The sequence below is a fragment of the Salmo salar genome, chromosome 23 (genome assembly GCF_965601325.2).
Source record: "Salmo salar chromosome 23, fSalSal1, whole genome shotgun sequence".
Lineage (NCBI taxonomy): Eukaryota > Metazoa > Chordata > Actinopteri > Salmoniformes > Salmonidae > Salmo > Salmo salar.
This window is the reverse complement of record NC_138313.1, coordinates 47936520-47963036: the sequence shown is the minus strand read 5'-3', so window position 1 is coordinate 47963036 and position 26517 is coordinate 47936520. Positions and strand designations below refer to the sequence as shown.

Below are 26517 nucleotides of genomic sequence, written 5' to 3'. Positions count from 1 at the left end.
AAATAATGCTGAAAATATTTCTGAAATCTTAACCTAAACCATTAGTCAAATTCATCACAGAATTGTTATACAAATTGAATACATTAAGTAATTAGTTTAAGAATAATTGCCTGCTGCATTTAAAGGTAAATAACCTAGAGCACTTGACTAAACTTCAGCTGCGTCGTCCTTGTGGTGTTGAGATATAAATATAATCGTCATTATTATTATATTATGTCATTGTGGCCTTGCAGGTGATAGAGGATGATAAACAGTGGTGGAAACTGAGGAACAGGAGTGGCCAGTCAGGATACGTCCCCTCCAACGTAGTGGAAGTGGTCACACTAGAGGAACCACATGGCATGGGTGAACCCCTCTATAGCCAGGTAACATTATATACACACACACACACACACACACACACACACACACACACACACACACACACACACACACACACACACACGTATGCACGCACACATACACGCAAACACACCACCACACACACAAACACACATGTATGCAGGCACACATAGACACACAAACGCATACCACAACATACAAATACAAACATGATGTTTTACACTCATAAATTCAGTGTGTAGACCTTTAATTCGGTACACACACACCATCATGCTTCCAACCCCTTCTCCATACTGTACAAGCACTGTACCAGCCTACCAATTATAAAGCAGTACATCCTGTAAGCTATTTTAACACACATTCTTTTGGACATTATAAAAATAAAAAAAAGGTTGGAATGTTAAACCTGTTTCCCAACATCCTTCCACATAGTGTGTTAGTCAGCATCTGGAAAGTACTGTATAAATCCAATTAATTCATTATAACATCCGTCCACATGTCTTCCTCTCTGTCTCGTGTGTGTGTGTGTGTGTGTGTGTGTGTGTGTGTGTGTGTGTGTGTGTGTGTGTGTGTGTGTGTGTGTGTGAACGTGGACCGCCAGGCTGGCCAGCCCTACAGCCCTACCTCTCCCTCCAGCTCTCTAGGTAGAGGGGAGAGCTTTGACATGAGCCGCTCCAAAGACTGTGAGTTTCTTACAGCCGCGTAGGCATGGGTGGGCCCTGCTGGTGGGCTGGGCCCACCCAATCAGATTGAGTGTTTTCAAACCTGGACATTATTTGTCTTTTTACCTAAAAATGCCAACACCATAAGATAGAATTCATAGAAAACAGTTGACTGGTTTGACATTCACTCTCACGGGATGGGTTGCCAAAAATAAGTAACTGAAAACCACACCCACAATAAGCCAGGAATACAACTGCATTGAGGCATGCTGTATGTCACTGTGATTCTATGGCTATATGTACCATGCCATTGCCTACTTCATTTGTTCACTTAGCAAACAAGATAAATGTTCTCTGCATTATGGCAAAATGTGTACATAACAAAATGTGTACATAACATTTTTGGGGGGGGCCCACTCAGATTTCTGTAGGCCTACCCACCAACTAATTTCTGTCTATGATACTGGTCTCAGGTTTAATTTCCTACTGAACAATCTAGATAACTGCTTATCTTAGCTATCTTGCTTCAATGTTTTTACAAGTTTCCTCATCTTAGCTAAGAAGACCTCAGCGCTTATAGATTAGTAGGAATGCCTCCTAAACAGTTACTTTCCCTGTCCCTCCCTCCTCCACATTGTTACCTCTGTCTCATTGTCTTTGTCTCTCTCTCTCTCTCTCTCTCTCACTCACTCACTCACTCACTCACTCACTCACTCACTCACTCACTCTGTCTCTCTCTCTCTCTCTCTCTCTCTCTCTCTCTCTCTCTCTCTCACTGTCTCTCTCTCTCTCTCTCTCTCTCACTGTCTCTCTCTGTCTCTCTCTCTGTCTCTCTCTCTCTTTCTCAATTCCCCCCCCCCCCCCCCCCCGTCCTCCCTTCCCCCAGCTCGGACACACCAGATGGATGAGGTGAATGATGAGTTGTTGAAGAGGATCACTAGTAATAAGTCCCAGCCTCCAGCCCGTAACTTCAGGGTGGAACGCCCCTCAAGCAGCAGCTCCACGCTCCTCACTTTCAATTCCAGCCCACCACAGGTCACCGCCTGGCTCAACGCCAAGGGATTCTCTAAACCGTGAGACACCACACACACACACACACACACACACACACACACACACACACACACACACACACACACACACACACACACACACACACACACACACACACACACACACACACACACACACACACACACAAATAGACACACACACAAGCACATGTCATCAGTTAGCTCATGGTGTTATCATGACCTGGTCATCAGTTAACTCATGGTGTTATCATGACCTGGTCATCAGTTAGCTCATGGTGTTATCATGACCTGGTCATCAGTTAGCTCATGGTGTTATCATGACCTGGTCATCAGTTAACTCATGGTGTTATCATGACCTGGTCATCAGTTAACTCATGGTGTTATCATGACCTGGTCATCAGTTAGCTCATGGTGTTATCATGACCTGGTCATCAGTTAACTCATGGTGTTATCATGACCTGGTCATCAGTTAGCTCATGGTGTTATCATGACCTGGTCATCAGTTAACTCATGGTGTTATCATGACCTGGTCATCAGTTAGCTCATGGTGTTATCATGACCTGGTCATCAGTTAACTCATGGTGTTATCATGACCTGGTCATCAGTTAGCTCATGGTGTTATCATGACCTGGTCATCAGTTAACTCATGGTGTTATCATGACCTGGTCATCAGTTAGCTCATGGTGTTATCATGACCTGGTCATCAGTTAGCTCATGGTGTTATCATGACCTGGTCATCAGTTAACTCATGGTGTTATCATGACCTGGTCATCAGTTAACTCATGGTGTTATCATGACCTGGTCATCAGTTAGCTCATGGTGTTATCATGACCTGGTCATCAGTTAACTCATGGTGTTATCATGACCTGGTCATCAGTTAGCTCATGGTGTTATCATGACCTGGTCATCAGTTAACTCATGGTGTTATCACACCTGGTCATCAGTTAGCTCATGGTGTTATCATGACCTGGTCATCAGTTAGCTCATGGTGTTATCATGCTATATGACCTGGTCATCAGTTAACTCATGGTGTTATCATGACCTGGTCATCAGTTAACTCATGGTGTTATCATGACCTGGTCATCAGTTAGCTCATGGTGTTATCATGACCTGGTCATCAGTTAACTCATGGTGTTATCATGACCTGGTCATCAGTTAACTCATGGTGTTATCATGACCTGGTCATCAGTTAACTCATGGTGTTATCATGACCTGGTCATCAGTTAGCTCATGGTGTTATCATGACCTGGTCATCAGTTAGCTCATGGTGTTATCATGACCTGGTCATCAGTGAGATACTGTACATAAGTGTACTAATAGTAATCAGGTTATACCCATGTCTGGGTTTAGAGCATTATGGGTAATGTAGTCTCTGTTTCCTACAGGACGGTGGAGTGTCTGGGTATAGAGCATTATGGTTAATGTAGTCTCTGTTCCCTACAGGACGGTGGATTGTCTGGGGATCCTGACGGGTGCTCAGCTCTTCTCTCTGAACAAGGAGGAACTGAAGGCAGTGTGTGGAGACGAGGGAGCCAGGGTCTACAGCCAGACCACCGTGCAGAAAGCCCAGCTAGAGGTCTGTTTCATATACACACACATACACACACGCACTCATATATACACATATACACACACGCACTCATATATATACACACACACACACACACATATACACTACCGTTCAAAAGTTTGGGGTCACTTAGAAATGCCCTTGTTTTTTAAAGAAAAGCTCATTTTTTGTCCATTAAAATAACATGAAATTGATCAGAAATACCGTGTAGACATTGATAATGTTGTAAATGACTATTGTAGCTGGAAACGGCAGATGATTTTTAATGGAATATCTACATAGGCGTACAGAGGCCCATTATCAGCAACCATCACTCCTGTGTTCCAATGGCACGTTGTGTTAGCTAATCCAAGTTTATCATTTTAAAAGGCTAATTGATCATTAGACAACCCTTTTGCAATTATGTTAGCACAGCTGAAAACTGTTGTTCTGATTAAAGAAGCAATAAAACTGGCCTTCTTTAGACTAGTTGAGTATCTGGAGCATCAGCATTTGTGGGTTCGATTACAGGCTCAAAATGGCCAGAAACAAAGTACTTTCTTCTGAAACTCATCAGTCTATTCTTGTTCTGAGAAATGAAGGCTTTTCCACGTGAGAAATTGCCAAGAAACTGAAGATCTCGTACAACGCTATGTACTACTCCCTTCACAGAACAGCGGAAACTGGCTCTAACCAGAATAGAAAGAGGAGTGGGAGGCCCCGGTGCACAACTGAGCAAGAGGACAAGTACATTAGAGTGTCTAGTTTGAGAAACAGACACCTCACAAGTCCTCAACTGGCAGCTTCATTAAATAGTACCCGCAAAACACCAGTCTCAATGTCAACAGTGAAGAGGCGACTCCGGGATGCTGGCCTTCTAGGCAGAGTTGCAAAGAAAAAGACATATCTCAGACTGGCCAATAAAAAGAAAAGATTAAGATGGGCAAAAGAACACAGACACTGGACAGAGGAAGATTGGAAAAAAAGTGTTATGGATAGACTAATCTAAGTTTGAGGTGTTCAGATAACAAAGAAGAACATTTGTGAGATGCAGAAAAGATGAAAAGATGTTGAAGGAGTGCTTGATGCCATCTGTCAAGCATGGTGGAGGCAATGTGATGGTCTGGGGGTGCTTTGGTGGTGGGAGATATGTACAGGGTGAAAGGGATCTTGAAGAAGGAAGGCTATAACTCCATTTGGCAACGCCATGCCATACCCTGTGGACAGGCTTAATTGGAGCCAATTTCCTCCTACAACAGGACAATGACCCAACGCACAGCTCCAAACTATGAACTATTTAGGGAAGAAGCAGTCAGCTGGTATTCTGTCTATAATGGAGTGGCCAACACAGTCACCGGATCTCAACTCTATTGAGCTGTTGTGGGAGCGGCTTGACCGTATGGGACGTAAGAAGTGCCCTTCAAGCCAATCCAACTTGTGGGATGTGCTTCAGGAAGCATGGGGGGGGAAATCTCTTCAGATTACCTCAACAAATTGACAACTAGAATACCAAAGGTCTGCAAGGCTGTAATTGCTGCAAATGGAGGATTATTTGACGAAAAAAAGTTTGAAGGACACAATTATTATTTCAATTAAAAATTATTATATATAACCTTGTCAACGTCTTGGCTATATTTCATTTTGCAACTCATTTCATGTATGTTTTCATGGAAAATAAAGACATTTCTAAGTGACCCCAAACTTTTGAATGGTAGTGCACACATACATACACACACACACATATACACACACACGCACACACTTACGCACACACATACACACACGGAAATACGCACACACACTCCTTGTCGGGCTGTTTTAGGGCTTGAGACCCACATTTCTCTTTTTATAGTTAAGTGGATAGACACAGTAAATGTAACAAAAATACACATAAACTGAACAAAAATATAAACACAACATGTAAAGTGTTGGTCCCATGTTTCATGAGCTGAAATAAAAGATCCCAGAAATGTTCCATACGCACAGAAATATTATTTCACTCAAATTTTGTGCACAAATTTGTTTACATCCCTGTTAGTGAGCATTTCTCCTTTGTCAAGATAATCCATCCACCTGACAGGTTTTGCATATCAAGAAGCTGACTAAACAGCATGATCGTTACATAGGTGCACCTTGTGCTGGGGACAATAAAAGGCCACTCTAAAATATGCCGTTTTGTCACACAACACAATGCCACTGACGTCTCAAGTTTTGAGGGTGGGTGCAGTTGGCCTGCTGAATGCAGGAATGTCCACCAGAGCTGTTACCAGAGAATGTAATGTTCATTTCTCTACCATAAGCTGCCTCCAATGACGTTTTAGAGAATTTGGCAGTACGTCCAACCGGCCTCACAACTGCAGGTCATGTTAAACCACGCCAGCCTAGGACCTCCACATCAGGCTTCTCTACCTGCGGGATGGTCTGAGACCCGCCACTGGACAGCTGATGAAACTGTGGGTTTGCACAACTGAAGAATTTCTGCACAAACTATCAGAAACTGTCTCAGGGAAGCTCATCTGTGTGCTCATCGCCCTCACCAGGTTCTTGACCTGACTGCAGTTCAGCATCGTAACCGACTTCAGTGGGCAAATGCTCACCTTCGATGGCCATTGGCACGCTGAAGAAGTGTGCTCTTCACAGATGAATCCCTGTTTCATGTGTACCAGACAGATGGCAGACAGCATGTATGTCGTCGTGTAGACGAGCGGTTTGCTGATGTCAACATTGTGAACAGAGTACCCCATGGTGGGGTTATGGTATGGGCAGGCATAAGGTACGGACAACAAACACAATTGCATTTTATCGATGGTAATTTGAATGCATAGAGATACCGTGACGAGATCCTGAGGCCCATTGTCGTGCCATTCATCCACTGCCAACACCACATGTTTCAGCATGATAATGCACGGCCCCATGTCACAAGGATCTGTACACAATTCCTGAAAGCTGAATATGTCACAGTTCTTCCATGGCCTGCATACTCACCATACAGGTCACCCATTGAGCATGTTTGGGATGCTCTGGATCGACGTGTACGACAGTGTGTTCCAGTTCCCGCCAATATCCAGCAACTTTGCACAGCCATTGAAGAGGAGTGGGACAACGTTCCACAGGCCACAATCAACAGCCTGATCAACTATGTGAAGGAGATGTGTTGCACTGCATGAGTCAAATGGTGGTCACACCAGATACTGACTGGTTTTCTGATTAACGCCGCTATCTTTTAAAAAAAGTTATCTGTTATCAACAGATGCATATTTGTATTCCCAGTCATGTGAAATCCATAGATTAGGGCCTAATTAATTTATCTCAAAAGACTGATTTCCTTATATGAGCTGTAACTCAGTAAAATCTTTAAAATGTTGCATGTTGTGTTTCTATTTTTGTTCAGTGTTTGTTGGGACGTGTGAAACTAACTAAAGCCTGTAATACTGTTCTCCAGAAGAGCAGTGGGGATTCAGAGCTCCAAGAGATCATGAGACGACGACAAGAGAAGATCGATGCCGGCAAGGACTGATCTGGGCATGCTCACTGACTTTCAACCAATCACAGGCCAGCCTGGCTGACTGTCAACCAATCACAGCCCAGCATGGCTGGTTACCATAACAACCCTCTCCAGTACTAACCAACCATAAGCCTTCCCCTCCCGAAGCGCCTACCCTTTCACAAACCAACAGTTTTTTTTTGTCTGACAATTGACATTTAATATTGGCATGTACTATAAATGTTGTTATATACATTTTTTTTTATATTGTATATTTATTTTTATTGTTTGTGAATGTGTATGTTTACTTCTTTCTTCAATGATGTTCTCTGGTAATTATGACTGTTGCCCTGTCTGACACTAACCACGTTTCCATCCAACCATTTCATGCGGATGAATTACCTGACGCATGAAAGAAGTTACGACTGGGCTAGATGGAAACATTAAATACTGGTACAATTGTAGAAATGCCGACAGACAATTTGTTTGTTCGACACGGTGGGATCTATTTTGTGTCGGAAAAATTAATAATGCAAGAAATGGTAGTGGAAATGCCTTTATGCTTAAATATTGATATAATAACCATCATATTGAAGTCAACTTGGAGTCAGGCGATGACATGTTGTGTGGTCCTCCCACTACGACTCAGGAAACCATGCAGTTTATTAGGCTTCAGATTAAATAAATTATGAGCTTCACAGGGTGGTGAATGTGCACGGTGATGAGCTTGATGCGCCTTTCCAATACATATCGAGGGTCTTATTCCAGTGACAGGTTGATAGATACTTGGTTGCCGTTTAACAAAATGAAAAGATAATATCGCTTTTATCCATAATAATCTCATAATGTAGGTATCCTACTCGTACTGCATTTGCAAGCTGTTGGCTAGAGACCAGAGTGGGCACATTCGCTATATAACACATCTGTTCTTTTTGTGACAAAACCATCAAGAGTTGAAAATGCGATGGAAACCCATTTAACTTCTATTGGGAATTTAACAGCAAAAGTACTTTTTATGTGCACTACGCCACAGTCTTTTATCCGCAAAAATTAAGTTTGATGGAAACACATCTCTGGTGGGGAAAATACTAATATTGTTTTATGCAGATGTTAGAATATTTACATGAAAATCTGTCGCTAATTGGATGAAAAACCTGGCTACTCTCTCTTAACTTTGTATCGTGGTGAGGGACCATATTAAAACCTGGCTACTCTCTCGTAACTTTGTATCGTGGTGAGGGACCATATTAAAACCTGGCTACTCTCTCTTAACTTTGTATCGTGGTGAGGGACCATATTAAAACCTGGCTACTCTCTCTTAACTTTGTATCGTGGTGAGGGACCATATTAAAACCTGGCTACTCTCTCGTAACTTTGTATCGTGGTGAGGGACCATATTAAAACCTGGCTACTCTCTCTTAACTTTGTATCGTGGTGAGGGACCATATTAAAACCTGGCTACTCTCTCTTAACTTTGTATCGTGGTGAGGGACCATATTAAAACCTGGCTACTCTCTCTTAACTTTGTATCGTGGTGAGGGAACATATTAAAACCTGGCTACTCTCTCTTAACTTTGTATCGTGGTGAGGGACCATATTAATTTTGAGTGAGTATGTGTTTTATGGCTTGTATTTCTCCCATGTTTTATCTCGAGGGATTTATGGAAGACTTTTTTTTTTGTAAAATCAAATGCATAAAGGTCCTCAATGTATATTGTCAAATCAGATGTTAATGTAACGGATTATTCTAACCCACAGTAGTAGTACAATGTTATACCTTATGATACGTAGCGCTGTATGTACGCTTTGACCATTCATTTATTCTCATATCCAGTCACACTTAATTGCAGCTGTTCAACTAAATACACTTCTGTAATTCAGCTTACATATTCTATATTACTAAATACACTTCTGTAATTCATCTTAAATATTCTATATTACTAAATACACTTCTGTAATTCAGTTTACATATTCTATATTACTGAATACACTTCTGTAATTCAGCTTACATATTGTATATTACTAAATACACTTCTGTAATTCAGCTTACATATTCTATATTACTAAATACACTTCTGTAATTCAGCTTACATATTCTATATTACTAAATACACTTCTGTAATTCAGCTTACATATTCACGGTCTATATGAAGTATGCTTTACATGTACAATATTAATCCAATCATATTTCTGTTCTGTGTACATGTTTGTTCCTCCGATAATAAACCCAAGGTCGAAATTCAAACTGATCAAGCTTTGTGGACAATGCTCTTTTTTTTTTTAAGTCGGTAATCACACACACAGAGTAATCTGAAGTAGTGGAGAGTAGATAACTGGTTTTTAAATGTTTAACCCAGTGTCTTTTTTTAAAGGATATGATTCATGTAGTTGTGTAAATACAGCTAATTGGTGGTATAGAATTGGGAGAGAAAGTCTTCATTTTAAAAACGTAGTTTTTGTTAAATTTGTTCTATACTACTGTTGTGGAAAATATGATACAAAAGATTAGGCAGACACTAATTGAATTGTATAATAGTGAATCTTTAATAGATATGAGCAGCTGCAAGTTAGGTCTCTCTCTGGTTGCAGTCAGGAAAGGAGCTCTAAGAGTAAATGGCTATATGTCCCTTATATAATGGGAGGTGATCATACAATCAAATTGTTTACACAACAGTTATTTTATACAAAGCAACAGTTCCATCACAGTCCCAACACAGAACAGAGCATTAAGCCTTGAGAAGATCCATCAGCACACCCCAATTCTGCCACCGCACGATTACTACAATGTTTGTTGTTGTAATAAATATAAGACATAGCCAAAAGATAATTCGAAAGTAGATTATCATTAAGTATCAACCTGTTTCTTTTGTCTGGGGAAAAAGAAAAACAAGACAAAGAGTTTTATTCTAGTCTGATTCTTACAGAAGAGAAATCCATTAGCTTCTGCCTTCAAAAACAGGTCCATGGACAGAGTGAGCACAATGGAGGGGGGGGGGGGTAGATTACTGCCAAAATGTTGTAACCGCAGCAACCTATCTCCATAGAGCTCCCCTTAGTGTATAGCTGTAAACTAACCACCATACTTTACAGAGCAATAGCTCAGCCACATAATCTAGGATCGTTTTCAATAGGGCATATTGTAGCAAAACGTTTTGCAACGGACAACAGAAAAATCAATATTCCTATTGGACAATTTCAGGTTCTACCTCCTTGTTTCAAAACGTTTTCTCTCAACTGAACACGACCCTGAACTCAGTGAAGGCAACTCACATTCACAGAACAGTGAGTGTCCTGTCGTTGATTGACATGATAGTCTTGTACTCAAATAATACAAAAAAAAAAGGTATTTAAAAAAAAATGACAATGCAAATTTTACAGTGTATAAGACATGTTTGAAAACTCGGTTAACACTATACTATGGTAGAAAATACCGCACAGCAATGTAACCCACACAGTGATATCACCACACAGACAGGCCACTCAGATATAATACAGAATATTTGTATTCTCATTAACAGCTACTCTTCCTGGGGTCCAAACAAGGTTAAAACAGTGACATCTGAACAACATCAGCAAATAACACAATACATTATTACATTATTACTCTACTATGTAGTATTATATGTAGTAGTAGTATACTATATAGTACCTGTACATTAAAGTACTCTGTCTGGTAGGCAGTTTTAAGATGGGGGTGGGGGGGGGGGGGGGGTTCACCACAGACATCAAGTTTGACATGCAGACCTGTGCACTGTGATTGAGTTTTTTTAAAAGATGATTTACGCTTGAGCTAACATCCACGCTGTTTGCAGCGATCATTATCAACACAAACGTCTAGGAAATGTCCATTTTTCAATCTATCTCTGTTCGCAGGTTGTTTATCTGCGATGGATTTAAAATCCCGTCCAGAGTCAGGAAGGGATTTATTTATGGAGATATGCATCCAGCCACAGATCCCCTGACTTCTTCAGTGACCTGGAGAAGAACAGAGGTGGATAACAAACCAGGTAAATCACAGGAAACTGAGAGCAGCAGGTATCACCTTATGATGTACAATCTATTCCCAGAGGATAGCACTTAAAAATATTCATTTAAAACACTTTACCTGACAACATCAATGATGCCTTTCTTCAAAGTCTTGACCTGATAGGGAACTCCATGTTTCTCACACAAAGTACGAACCAGAGGAGCCACCAGGTGGTAGTTATGACGGGGCATGGTAGGAAACAGACTGGGAGAGAGAGGGGGAGACAGAGAAAGAGAGGCAGAGAGAGAGTGGGGGGGCAGGGGGACGGTGACAGAGGGAGAGAGAGATTAGAGAAAGAGGCAGAGAGAGAGAGAGAGAGAGAGAGGGGTGGGGGAGGAGGAAGGAGAGAGAGGGAGGGAGAGACAGAGAGCAGACGCTATCAGAGTTTTTCAGAGAAACCTCAGTTTCTGAGTAGGATTGTATCGATATTATATCTAAACACTATTACGAGGTAGAGTAATTAGCACAAACAACTGTTAAGTTATATTTAAGATCAAATGAACTGAATACTGCTTAAACTATAATTTTAGTATGTCAGTGACCTGATAAATGACCATATAAATACAGTATATACTGTTGACAGACAACAGTAAGGTGGGATATTTGTTCCACTTACTGGTGTTCAATCTGAAAGTTGAGGTGTCCACTGAACCAGTCGTTGAAGGTTGACTGTTCAATGTTGCAAGTAGCGCTCAACTAAGACCACAGAAAGAGACACGTTATAGCTCCCTCTGCTGGAGAACTACAGATGGCACAGCCCCAGAAAACACTCCTGGGCCTGTATTCAGGACTGCTGTTCTCAGATCAGTTTAGCCTTTTAAGATGATAATGAATAGGAATGTAAGGACAGGGGGACCTGATCCTAGATCAGCTCTCCTACTCCAAGACACTGTGTATATGGACCCAGTTGTCTCGTAATGATGACGTTACCTGCATGGTGAGCCAGTCCTGGTGTCTCTCATGATCCATCTCCATAGGAAGGTGATTCATCTGGGTCACCCATACAAACCAGTGGCTTTCCAAAAACCTATATACAGTACAATATTCACAATACAATTATTCAGCCACAATATTACGTTACATTATTACATCAAGCACATCATTGTGTTGTTTTATAATACTTAAGATCAGGGCTCTCCAACCCTGTTCTTGGAGAGATACCCTCCTGTAGGTTTTAACTCCAACCCTGTTCCTGGAGAGATACCCTACTATAGGTTTTAACTCCAACCCTGTTCCTGGAGAGATACCCTCCTGTAGGTTTTAACTCCAACCCTGTTCCTTGAGAGATACCCTCCGGTAGGTTTTAAGTCCAACCCTGTTCCTTGAGAGATACCCTCCTCTAGGTTTTAACTCCAACCCCAGGTTAATCTCAACTAGCTAATTATTAGAATCAGGTGTGCTAGTTTAGGGTTGGAGTGAAAACAGGACAGTATCTCTCCAACACCTCTCATCACCCTGAGAACATCATCCCCACAGTGAAGCATGGTGGTGGCAGCATCATGCTGTGGGGATGTTTTTCATCTACGGGGACTTTGAAACTGGTCAGAATTGAAGGAATGATGGATGGTGCTAAATACAGGGAAAGTCTTGGGGGAAATCTGCTTCAGTCTTCCAGAAATTTGAGACTGGGACATAGGTTCACCTTCCAGCAGGACAATGACCCTAAGCATACTGCTAAAGCAACACTCGAGTGGTTTAAGGGGAAACATTTACATGTCTTGGAATTGCCTAGTCAAAGCCCATACCTCAATCCAATTGAGAATCTGTGGAATGACTGAAAGATTGCTGTACATCAGCGGAACCCAACCAACTTGAAGGAGCTGGAGCAGTTTTACCTTGAAGAATGTGCAAAAATTCCAGTGACTAGATGTGCCAAGCTTATAGAGACATACCCCAAGAGACTTGCAGCTGTAATTGCTGCAAAATGTGTCTCTACAAAGTATTGGATTTGGGGGGGTGAATAGTTATGTATGCTGAAGTTTAAAAATTTTCTGTCTAATTTCTTGTTTGTTTCACAATATAAAATATTTTGCATCTTCAAAGTGGTAGGCATGTTGTGTAGATCAAATGAAACAAAATCCCCCAAAAATTGATTTTAATTCCAGTTTGTAAGGCAACAAAATATGAAAAATGCCAAGGGGGTGAATACTTTCGCAAGCCACTGTACAGGATGGTTGCTCTCCAGGAACAGGGTTGGAGAGCCCCGCTGTAGATAATTTGAATACAATTAATGAATCAGCGAATGAGTGAGTGAGTTAGCGAACCAGTGAATGAATGAATGAATTCATCTTTGAGCTCCCTCTCAGTTCATACTTTACCTGACGAAGCTGATCAATGCTACTGAGCCAAAGAAACCAAAGAAGGGATAGTAACAGCAGAAGAAGCGAAGGTAGAAACTCATCGACCACGCCAGATCCTTTACAGGAGACAAAGATTGGTATTATGGTCAGACATGATCACATCTGGGGTTCCTACCAAAGCAACATTTATCACATCTGGTGAACAAGGATTTAGTGCCCCCAGGTGTTAGCACAGTCATATCATTACTCTCTCATGGAAGCCTTATGTTCCAGATGGGAATGAAGAGGATTAAGTCTACATTTATTTGGTATGAAATCTCACCACCCAGTCCTGTCGTAAAAACATGGTCCGCAATATCTGGATGTGGAAATACACTGGAATAAGTAGTGGAGGTCCAACTGAGAGACAGAAGGAAAATATTGGTGTTACATACATACATCAGTTGTCTATATTTTACTTGTATGTGTTCAATTGAAGTTGATGTGATTTATATACAGAAATCCATGAAACGTGTTCAGAAACTTACTGAGGAAGAAGTACTGGTGTTGGTGATGGTAGGGCATGTACTTCAACTTCTTTATACCATACTGCAACAGACAGAGACAAGGAGTCAGATGGATCTTACTTCAGAGTACTACTTAAGTAGTTTTGGGGCTATCTGCACTTTACTTTACTATTTATATTTTTGACAACTTTTATTTTACTTCACTACATTCCTGATGAAAATAATATACTTTTTACTCCATACATTTTCCATGACACCCAAAAATACTAGTTACATTTTGAATGCTTAGCAGGAGAGGAAAATGGTCCAATTCACACTCTTGTCATGAGAACACATGGTTGTCCCTACTGCCTCTGATCTAGCTGACTCACTAAACACACATGCTGTCGTAGGGTTTAGACCAAGACGCAGCGGGAAAATGTATACTCATCTTCTTTTATTAATGGACAAAGAAGGAAAACCAAAAACGTCTACAAAAACACAACGACAAAGAACATGCCGGTCAGGCACAAAGCTATACACAGCAACAATCTCCCACAAAATCCCATGACAAAACACACTCCTATATATAGGACCTTCAATCAGAGGCAACGATAGACAGCTGCCTCCAATTGAAGGCCCCAATCCCCATTACCAAAACATAGAAATTCAAACACCTAGACAGAACATAGAAAAACTAACATAGAACAATAACCAAAACCCTGGACTAATAAATCAAATACCCCTCTAACTAAATACATAGCCCAAACCATATAAACCAAATACCCCCTCTACATGAACACATACACAAACACACCCTGAACCACATAAAACAAATACCCTCTGCCACGTCCTGACCAAACTACAAGAACAAATAAGTCCTTTACTGGTCAGGACGTGACACATGCATCGTTTGTAAATGATGTCTGAGTATGCCCCTGGCTATCCATACATTTTCAAAACAAGAAAATGGTACCATCTGGTTTATTTTATATAAGGAATTTGAAATTATTTTTACTTTTACTTTTGTTTCTTAAGTATATTTTAGCAGTTACATTTACTTTTGATACTTAAGTATATTTTTAACCAAATACTTGTAGACTTTTACTCAAGTAGTATTTTACTGGGTGACTTTCACTTTTACTTGAGTAATTTTCTATTAAGGTATCTTTACTTTTACTCAAGTATGACAATTGGGTACTTTTTCCACCACTGGTAATTTCATGAATATTACATTCATTTAATGAACTACTACATGAATATTTAGATTATTATTCAAATATGACATGGAGTCAGATGGGTCATAAAGCACTAAGGTTGTGGGTCCAGTTGGGGCAGGGTTCACAAATATAATATATTGATAACTACCTCTACAGGCTGTGTGTCTCCCAGGACGAAGACATGCAGTGAGTTGATATCAGGATCTTTACGAAACACGTTGGGTTTAGCGTGGTGCTGGAAGTGACGATGGTTCCACCAGTTAGCAGATGCACCCTGGAAACACACAGCTAATGTTACTTATTAATGGTACACACAATTACACTTACTGTAACTTACAACTGTTGGACACTACACGAAATAAGGCTAATGTATAGCAGTGAACTTGGAAATGTAACACTGGTGAATGTGGGAAAGTGAAAGGGAAAAGTTTCCTGAACAAAGATTTAACATAGTCCTGGAGTAAAATGTAATTTCAAAGGAGATCATCCATTGAGAATGGTTTTCAGTCCAGGACTGGGTTTAAACTGTGTCCGGGTTAACTTATCCAAAGAGTAGCAGAAGATCAGCCTAAAGAAACAGTAATGTCAAATGTCCAACCATTGTCCAGTAGCCTACCTTTAGGTGTCCAATGACAAACTTTTGCAGTACGTGATTCCAACTGGATTTCTTGAAGACTGACAGGTGGCCGAAGTCATGCTGCAGCCAGCTAGCTTGGGCCTGAGAGGGAAAAAGAAAGGCAGATTTTGAATGGTGTCTGACCTTAACCTTAATCCTAACCTCATCCCCTAACCTTAACCCTAACCTAATCCCCTAACCTTAACCTAATCCTCTAACCTTAACCCTAACCTTAACCCTAACCTAATCCCCTACCCTTAACCCTAACCTAATCCTCTAACCTAATCCCCTAACCTTAATCCTAACCTCATCCCCTAACCTTAACCCTAACCTAATCCCCTAACCTTAACCTAATCCTCTAACCTTAACCCTAACCTTAACCCTAACCTTAACCCTAACCTAATCCCCTAACCTTAACCTAATCCTCTAACCTTAACCCTAACCTTAACCCTAACCTAATCCCCTAACCTTAACCCTAACCTAATCCTCTAACCTAATCCCCTAACCTTAACCCTAACCTAATCCCCTAACCTTAGCCCTAACCTAATCCTCTAACCTTAACCCTAACCCGCTAACCTTAACCCTAACCTAATCCCCTAACCTTAACCCTAACCTTAACCCTAACCCTAACCTAATCCCCTAACCTTAGCCCTAACCTTAACCTTAACCTGATCCCCTAACCTTAACCCTAACCTAATCCTCTAACCTTAACCCTAACCTAATCCCCTAACCTTAACCCTAACCCCCTAACCTTAACCCTAACCCCCTAACCTTAACCCTAACCTTAACCCTAACCTGATCCCCTAACCTTAACCCTAACCTAATCCCCTAACCTTAACCCTAACCTTAACCCTAACCTAATCCCCTAACCTTAGCCCTAACCTAATCCTCTAACCTTAGCCCTAACCTAATCCCCTAACCTTAACCCTAACCTAATCCCCTAACTTTAAACCTAACCTAATCCCCTAACCTTAACCCTAACCTTAACTCTAACCTAATCCCCTAACCTTCACTTTAACCCTAACCTTAATGTCACGGATTTCCCCGGTACTGCTGCTCATTCCGTTCACCAGCTCCGGAGGTCTACTTCACCGGCCTTCTAGGCTTCACTGAACTGGATCATTACCACCAACCCCGGACTGTCTTGCCTCATTACTCACACCTGGTTCCCATTCCCCCTGATTAGTATGTGTATATATGTGCCCTCTGTTCTCCATTGTCCTTGTCGGTTATTGTTCCCATGTCCGTTGGTCTTGTGAGTACCTGTGCTCTGTTGTTTCGGCTTTCGTGCAGCGTGTATTGTTGTGCACTCGTTATTACGGGTCTCGTCCCGTGTATTGTTATTACGGGTCTCGTCCCGTCTCTTGTTATTACGGGTCTCGTCCCGTGTATTGTTATTACGGGTCTAATCCCGTGTATTGTTATTACGGGTCTCGTCCCGTGTATTGTTATTACGGGTCTAATCCCGTGTATTGTTATTACGGGTCTCGTCCCGTCTCTCGTTATTACGGGCCTCGTCCCGTGTATTTATTAGAGGTTTAACCTCGCTCTTTTGTTTGGGTTGCATCTCTGTGATTTTGTATACGTGTTTGTTTTGGGCTTGGTCCCTGTGCCTTTCATGGCATGTTGTATATTTTGGGTGGAGTATTAAAACCCCCTATTACGTATTCCTGCGCCTGTCTCCAATCATTTATACAACGTGACACTTAACCCTAACCTTCGATCCCTATGCCTAACCTTTGAATCCGCCTGTCAAATATCTTCTTGTACTCCCTAATAATACTGTAATGGTACCTGAGACGTGGCCAGCATGAGGGAACAGAGCAGTGTGAGGCTCCAGCTGGTCCCCCAGACCCAGAGCAGGCCCAAAGCCAGGGCCTCTAGTAGCAGGATGTGGCCCAAGTAGAGGCTGAAGAACAGGAGGCGGGCACGGAGGAGACCCTCCCTCTCCACACGGTCGCGCAAGGCCTGGAAGTCCTGCACCAGAGCTGCCTGTATGGGTTAGAGGTGATCAATAATCAATTAAGACGTATGAAGTAAGGGGTCTTTCTCAATTAAACTGGCCTTGATTTGAGGACGTGAGAAATTAGGATGAGAGGAATTACAGAAAGACCAACTGTGATAGAGCAAAGTAGATGAACCAGGAGGAAGGTGGATGATGGTAGAGAGATGAGAATTGAGGGAGTGGAGGGGAGGAAGAGGACAGGAGAGGGATAAGGACAGTGTAAATTGAGAAGAGAAACCTGTAGAGAAGAAGAAGAAGAGGAAGAAGAAGGGTAAGGAAATAGAAGTAACAGAAAGCTGAAGAGTACCAGGATAAGATGTAAGACTCCTGAATAGATAAACAGACAGCGGGCAGCGGGGCATCTGGGCACATAGACAGGCTGGTATAATGTGCCCTAGTTATAGGGGCATCTGGGCACATAGACAGTCTGGTATAATGTGCCCTAGTTATAGGGGCATCTGGGCACATAGACAGGCTGGTATAATGTGCCCTAGTTATAGGGGCATCTGGGCACATAGACAGGCTGGTATAATGTGCCCTAGTTATAGGGGCATCTGGGCACATAGACAGGCTGGTATAATGTGCCCTAGTTATAGGGGCATCTGGGCACATAGACAGGCTGGTATAATGTGCCCTAGTTATAGTAGTTGACTGAAGATTACACACTACTTCTCTAGGAGGTAAATCTTGTCTTGAAATATCTCCTTCCACATCATACCTGCTCTTACCACACTCTGACACATTATAGAAAGTAACATTCTGCACAGCATTCTGTCTGAGAAGCATGGAGAAAGACAGAGAAAGACAGGCCTCACATTGGTCCCTGGGTCCCTACCTAAACCTACAGTATGTTAGAGTGGGCGTGGGGCTATGTCAGAGGGAGAGACGCTCTAGGCTTCACATTCTATGTTTCATTATGTAGCCTACAACGATGTATGTTATGTAGAGGGAGAGAGAAAGATGGGCCTCCTCACATTTTTCCCCTGGTCCTGGCTGGGCTCTGTCGGTGCCAGCTCTCCAATCAGCAACGGCTTCAGAAACTTCCTGACAAAATTAGGATCAGGATGGAATGCGGAAAATGCGTCCTAGAAATTAGAGACATAGATTCATCTATGTTGTTTAAGAGAAATACATACAAATGTCCTCTCAGTAAAAAAAGTGAGTGTTCAAAACATTAAGAACTCTTTCCATGATATAGACTGACCAGGTGAATCCAGGTGAAAGCTATGATCTCTTATTGATGTCACCTGATGAAGGGGAGGAGACAGGATAAAGAAGTATTTTTTTTTGCCTTGAGACATGGATTGTGTATGTGTGCCTTTCAGAGGGTGAATGGGCAAGACAAAATATTTAAATGCTTTTGAACGTGGTATGGTAGTAGGTTCCAGGCGCACCGGGTTTGTTTTCAAGAACTGCAACGCTGCTGGGTTATTCACGCTCAACAGTTTCCCGTGTGTATCAAGAATGGTCCACCACCCAAAGGACATCCAGCCATCTGGACACAACTGTGGGAAAGCATTGAAGTCAAAATGGGCAAGCATCCCTGTGGAACACTTTCGACACCTTGTAGAGTCCATTCCCAGGACGAATTGAGGCTGTTCTGGGGGCAAAAGGGGGTGCAACTCAATATTAGGAAGGTGTTCCTAATGATTTGTACACTCAGTGTATGTCTCTAAGTAAAAATGTATGATGATTCATTCATGGTTAAGAGATTATCGTGATATTAGGATCCAGCAACGATCCACTAACAACTAGTGTAATATGTCATACAGTCATAATGTACGATCCACAAACAACTAGTGTAATATGTCATACAGTCATAATGTACGATCCACTAACAACTAGTGTAATATGTCATACAGTCATAATGTACGATCCACTAACAACTAGTGTAATATGTCATACAGTCATAATGTACGATCCACTAACAACTAGTGTAATATGTCATACAGTCATAATGTACGATCCACTAACAACTAGTGTAATATGTCATACAGTCATAATGTACGATCCACTAACAACTAGTGTAATATGTCATACAGTCATAATGTACGATCCACTAACAACTAGTGTAATATGTCATACAGTCATAATGTACGATCCACTAACAACTAGTGTAATATGTCATACCTACAACATTATAACATTTTCAAACAGTCTTGGAAAAGCTTGAGAACATTTCACCAACAACTTCCATAGTTAGGCTACTGACCGTGGCATCTTCTCCAGCAAAGTGACTGATGACCCTGATGCCACCCGGGTGTCTCTTTGCCCACTGGGTAATATTATAGACCTTCCTGTCGATGACCAACCACTGGTCGCCTCTGTGGCAGTGCCTCTGGACCTCTTCCCAGGTGTAGACTGCACTGCCACCTCGCCCTCCTCGCCCTCCACCGGGCCCAACCACGCCACCCTTGGCCGGCTCGCTTGACTCCGTCTGCTGGCCTCCGCCCCCCATCCTCGGTTCTCTCTGCTCCACTCACACCGTCGCTGTGTCAGCTACGCTCTGTCCAGTCTGTCCAACTGAAGCACACTGAGGACCAGTCAAATGCAACGTACAGAGAGGAAGTCAGGGAATGGAATCAGAATCAGATGATGCTGTCTGAGCCAAGTCACACCTACATGGTGAAATGGTGTGACTCTTCTGCAGGTTGATGTTTATTGGGATGAGTCTTGTCCTGGAGGCAGAACTGAGAGATTTCAACTTGATGGACCAGAAGTCCAAATTTGCTATATCGTAAAAATTCATGAAAACAAACAGACTTAATTTGTGACCCGTTTCAGGAAGCTCGGCGTATGTCAAACGTCACTACTTCACAGGAGAGTCATTTGAAGATCTTTTAAAAAAAAATTACAAATCCATGTATTCAGGTAAGAGTTTAGCTACATTTTCAGATATTATAAGTTTTATATTTGGTCAAAAAGTCATTTTCATTGCAAGTTAAAGCGTACTGTTAGCTCGCTAGCGAACGTTAGCCTGCTGGCTTGCTAGCTAACGTTACGTGTCGTAATATTATTTGAATCAGAAACTCCTTTGCATTGCTAGTTATAGCCTAATATTAGCTAGCTAACTAACATTGAACCTAGTTGGTTAGCTTTAGCTACCTGCAGATTCATACTACAGCTATGACAATATTTGTATTGGTGGTATTATGAGTTGGGATTATTCCGGTTCATTGTTTAGCTAGCTACATGTCTAAACAAGCCTCAGATGATTACATGACCCATCAAGTTCACCAGGTGTGTCTGGGGGGTGATTACAGCCATCTATTGTATTTCATGAACATGTGTACATGTCTAGACAATAGTGACCCATCCACTTAGCTAGATGTGTCTGGGGTTATAGTTTTTCCTTCTCATGACCCATCAATTTAGACAAGTGTGTCTGTGTAAGCATCATCTAATATTTATAAAATATTTTTATCTGGACACTTTCTGGTTTTGATATTGCTACTATAAAAATATGCAAGTAACCATTTCCCTGTACCATTTACACCTGTATCCTATATATATATATATATATATATCCTGTATCCTATATATATATATATCCTATATCCTGTATCCTATGTATGTGACAAATCAACGTAGATTTTATTTGATATAGTGTGTGTTAACCAGAGATGGTAATGTGAAGAACAACATGACCTGTACCAAAGTCAGATTAGGATACAGGCCAAGGACTAGATAAAAGTGTATTTTTACCTGGAGTTTCTTCCTTATTGTAGGCTACTACTTTCCCCACTTTTAGTCTTGAAATCTTTGGTTGTTTACCACACTACTCACTCTGTTTAGCACATGGCCTCAGGTGTGAATCCTTAAAGAGATGGGTGGGGCTAAGGCTTAAGAGGGTGTGAATGGTGCTGAATGGGGGTAGACAAAGAAGAGCTCTCCAGTAGGTGTACCAAAACATTCAAGGACCATTTTCTCAAAAGTGGGGTTACAAGTTCATCAACTTTCAAAGCAAAATTACTTTCCCATTGTTCCTCAACTGCAGTGTATGATACACAGTTTTCTATCTCTGAGTCTCTACCTTTATCCAATGTAAAAAACACAATGTAAAAATGTTGTTACATCTTTTATTTATTTATGTAACCTTTATTTAACTAGGCAAGTCTGCTAAGAACAAATTCATATTTACAATGATGGCCTACCAAAAGGAAAAAGGCCTCCTGCGGGGACAGGGGCTGGGATTAAAGATACAAATATATAAAATAAAAATATAAGACAAAACACATATCACGACAAGAGAGACAACACAACACTACATAAAGAGAGACCTAAGACAACAATCCAGGTGGTGGGTCACATTTAGGGTTAGGCATTAACGTTATCAGTGTGGTTAAGGTTAGGTTTAAAATCTGATTGTATGACTGTGGCTGTGCCAGCTTGTGACCTTTCTGCCTCCAGAACAACATTCATGATGAAAAACGCTAACCTGCGATTCTTCTGCCAGAGGGAAGGGAGATGTTTTCCAGACAGCGTTGTACAACAAAATATGTTGTTCAATTGATTTGCTGAAAATATCGAATGAAGAATACCTGTAGAGGCGCAAGAATGTTAGCCAGTCTGGGTTCTGTAATTCTGTGGAGTTTCTATTCTAACAACATCGAAACCATTAAATATGTTGTTGAAAATATCTAATAACGAATACCTGTAGCATTCTGTATGGAGTTCCTATTCTAATCTAATGTTGAGCATCGATGCAATTTACCACGATGTTTATTTGTAACATTATATTAGAATAGAGACAAAGAGCATTGAAATGTTCTCATCAATAAATAATAAAGAATACGGAGATGCGCCATTGTTTAGGCATGGACTCCTCTTCCGTTCCGCATATGTTCCCCGAGTTTTATATGACACACAGTGCAAACCTTTATGAGTGTTTCATTTGAATGTCTCTATAATGACACGCATGATAAAATCTAATAGTCCGTTGTCGTGTCAGCCGTTACAGAAATCCCCAGGCTACATGACATAACATTAAATCAGGCTATAGTGTTATCAACAATATAACGCAATTATACAATGATGATGTGTATATAGAATGAATATAATAGCTGCACTCACCAACATTTCCAGATGTGCAATCTTCTCTCTTTTCCTAGCTCCTCTTATTCATAAAAATACATTCAGTTCTTTCTGATCATATATCCAATCAAATCATCAGTAGGCTACTAATATGGAGAATACAAAATATTCAAAATGCAACTATAGAATTTACACATCGTATAATGAAAACGTGGGGCAAGTAACGAGTTGTGTCGAGTTAAAAATAAAAATAAACATTAACACACCTCGAATGTATGTATTAAGCAATGGCAATGATTATGAAAGCGCTTAACACAATCGAGTTATATGGGGCTTCTATTCGTCGTCATTAGTGTTTCCATGTTGTGATGTTCCTCTTCTTTTCGAGAGATGAGCTTTGCGTTACGGAGAGAGAGAGAGAGAGAGACAGAGAGAGAGCGAGAGAAAGAGAGAGAGACAGAGAAAGAGAGAGAGAGAGAGAGAGAGAGAGAGAGAGAGAGAGAGAGAGAGAGAGAGAGAGAGAGCACCGTCACACAGGTAGGAGGAGCAGCTTTCTGTCTATAATAAGCTCCGCCTCTACACCTCAAACCACAAGTAACCAATCAGGGAACAGTAGTTGGCTCTGTCCCAAAACCGTAAATTCCCTTCAACACAAAATATTTTGGCGGCATTATCAGGGTCGTCACTAGTTACCACAGCAACAAAGTAATAAACCCCGCCTATTTCAACAGTTTATCTTCTTAAATCTGATTTTTAACCTAAACACACCCTAACCTTATTCCTAACTCTAAACATAAATTAAGACCAAAAATCTAATTTTGGTTTTCATACATTTTTATGATGTAGCCCATATTTACTTTGTGGCTGTGTTAGGCTAACTAGTGACACCTATTATAAACAGGTGAGAGGGTTCATAATCATTCCGTTTTGAAGGGAATCATTTTTTTATATATATATATTTTTTTTTTATAAATAAAACATTTAGATTTTAATGGCGTAGTCGCTACATTGTTTTGGTGAAAATGACTGCAATAAAATCAAATCAAATTGTATTGCTCACATACATATGTTTAGCAGATGTTATTGCGGGTGTAGCGAAATGCTAGCCACAATAACTGTTTTAGCTATCACTCTGATATTGGCTAAACTACTCCTACCATTGAACAGTAGACTATCAATGTGACATCCAGATTGTTAATACCAATATTGTTATTTTTTATTATTTATTTTTTACCTTTTATTTAACTAGGCAATTCAGGTAAGAACAAATTCTTATTTACAATGACGGTCTACCCCAGCCCAACCCGGACGATCTCTGCCATGTTTTTGGTTAAAGGTGATGATATAGTCACTACCCGCGCTGTTCCCTGTCAACTGTCGGACATCTTGTTTCTCCAGCTCTTACTGTCCCTCAGTGGAAGCAACTGATTTCGGCATTCACACCTATGTGAAGTTAGCCATAATCAGGATTAGCAACAAAAGTGGAGTTTGCGGTTTGCCTTCAAAATAAAAGTCCCCCATTTGAAAGTGATGCAAACGGATTAAAATTGTGGAAACATGCCATATTTGGACTAGATAATGCTAAACAAGGTCGTAATGTTGTTATATAAATGAAACAAAAGACAATAATGAGTTAATTTGACACAAACATTTTTAAAAACTGTTGAAATCACACTGTGGATGTATCTCATCATAATATTCCATGATGACAAAGCCCATTTTTTATTTTTAGTCATTTAGCAGACGCTCTTATCCAGAGCTACTTACACTAGTGAATGCATACATTTCGCACATTTTTTTGTATTATTTTTTTTGGACTGGCCCCCCGTGGGAATCAAACCCACAACCCTGACATTGCACACACCATGCTCTACCAACTGAGCCACAGGGAAGACAAATCAGGTTCTCCAAATTTTTGAAGAGGCGACTCAGGGATGCTGGCCTTCTAGGCAGAGTTCCTCTGTCCAGTGTCTGTGTTCTTTTGCATATCTTAATCTTTTCTTTTTATTGGCCAGTCTGAGATATGGCTTTTTCTTTGCAACTCTGCCTAGAAGGCCAGCATCCTGGAGTCGCCTCTTCACTGTTGACGTTGAGACTGGTGTTTTACGGGTACTATTTAATGAAGCTGCCAGTTGAGAACTTGTGAGGTGTCTGTTTCTCAAACTAGACACTCCAATGTACTTGTCCTCTTGCTCAGTTGTGCACCGGGGACTCCCACTCCTCTTTCTATTCTGGTTAGAGCCAGTTTGTGCTGTTCTGTGAAGGGAGTAGTACACAGCGTTGTACGACATCTAGAGTTTCTTGGCAATTTCTCGCATGGAATAGCCTTCATTTCTCAGAACAAGAATAGACTGATGAGTTTCAGAAGAAAGTACTTTGTTTCTGGACATTTTGAGCCTGTAATCAAACCCATAAATGCAGATGCTTCAGATACTCAACTAGTCTAAAGAAGGCCAGTTGTATTGCTTCTTTAATCAGAACAACAGTTGTCAGCTGTGCTAACATAATTGCAAAAGGGTTTTCTAATGATCAATTAGCCTTTTAAAATGATAAACTTGGATTAGCTAACACAACGTGCCATTGGAACACAGGAGTGATGGTTGTTGATAATGGGCCTCTGTACACCTATGTAGATATTCCATAAAAAATCTGCCATTTCCAGCTACAATAGTCATTTACAACATTAACAATGTCTACACTGTATTTCTAATCAATTTGATGTTATTTTAATGGACAATTTTTTTTGTGCTTTTCTTTAAAAAACAAGGACATTTCTAAGTGACCCCAAACTGTTGAATGGTAGTGTAAGTATTCAGACCCTTCGCTATGAGACTCGAAATCGAGCTCAGGTGCGTCCTGTTTCCATTTATACTCCTTGAGGTGTTTCTACAACTTGATTGGAGTCCACCTGTTGTAAGTTCAATAGATTGGACATGTTTTGGAAAGGCACCCGTCACTACTGAAAATCCATAAATCCATAAATCAATAATTAAACCTCTAAGTTTTGTTTTTCATTTCAGGTAAGTTGCCTTTTTTGAATTGTCCTTCTTTTGCCAAATAGTGGCATTTGGTTGGGGCTGCTCACTGATTGGCTGTAGTGACTTTGAAATGTGTTTATAATTCCAGTTACACTACATGATTGAAGGATCGGACCCTTTTTTACAATGTTCGCCTAAAATGACATACCCAAATCTAACTGCCTGTAGCTCAGGACCTGAAGCAAGGATATGCATGTTCTTGATACCATTTGAAAGGAAAGACTTTGAAGTTTGTGTACATGTGCAATTAATGTAGGAGAATATAACACATTAGATCTGGTAAAAGATAATACAAAGAAACATAACATGCGTTTGAAAGGCCACATTGTATTTTTTCAGTTTAGGCGCAATTTAGATGTTGGCCACTAGATGCCAGCAGTGTGTGTGCAAAGTTTTAGACTGATTCAATGAACATTCTGTTCAAGGTGTTTTATGAAGTCTGCCCAAATGTGCCTAATTGGTCAAAATATACATTTTCAAGTGCATAACTGTGCACTCTCCTCAAACAATATCATGGTATGTTTTCACTGTAATAGCTACTGTAAATCGGACACTGCATTTAGGTTAACAATAATTGAAGCTTTCTGCCCATATAAGACATGTCTATGTCCTGGGACATTTTCTTGTTACTTACAACCTCATGCTAATCACATTAGCGCATGTTAGCTCAACCGTCCCATGGGGGGGACACCGATCCCATAGAGATTTAAAAAAATTATAT

At 40.8% G+C, this 26517-nt stretch overlaps 2 protein-coding genes across 4 annotated transcripts in view; one reads left to right on the top strand and one right to left on the bottom strand.

Moving 5' to 3' along the window:
* Positions 1–9320, top strand: part of LOC106584800 (epidermal growth factor receptor kinase substrate 8-like protein 2) — a 102480-nt gene extending 93160 nt beyond the window's left edge. For all 3 annotated transcript variants that reach the window (XM_082968196.1, XM_082968195.1, XM_082968194.1), the window contains 5 exons: positions 234–365; positions 944–1025; positions 1891–2077; positions 3482–3614; positions 7030–9320. In XM_082968196.1, coding sequence (XP_082824322.1) covers positions 234–365; positions 944–1025; positions 1891–2077; positions 3482–3614; positions 7030–7104 — 609 coding nt within the window. In that variant the 3' untranslated portion in view covers positions 7105–9320. The remainder of the gene's footprint in view (positions 1–233; positions 366–943; positions 1026–1890; positions 2078–3481; positions 3615–7029) is intronic.
* A 275-nt stretch (positions 9321–9595) lies between these two features.
* Positions 9596–20182, bottom strand: d6fadc (delta-6 fatty acyl desaturase-like). Its single transcript, NM_001171780.1, is given in 12 exon segments — positions 9596–11046; positions 11177–11302; positions 11715–11794; positions 12029–12125; positions 13417–13514; positions 13721–13797; positions 13926–13986; positions 15252–15377; positions 15720–15821; positions 17514–17711; positions 18699–18809; positions 19937–20182. Coding segments are annotated over 12 exon segments (1374 nt in total). The 3' UTR covers positions 9596–10994.
* Between the last annotated feature and the right edge of the window lie 6335 nt (positions 20183–26517).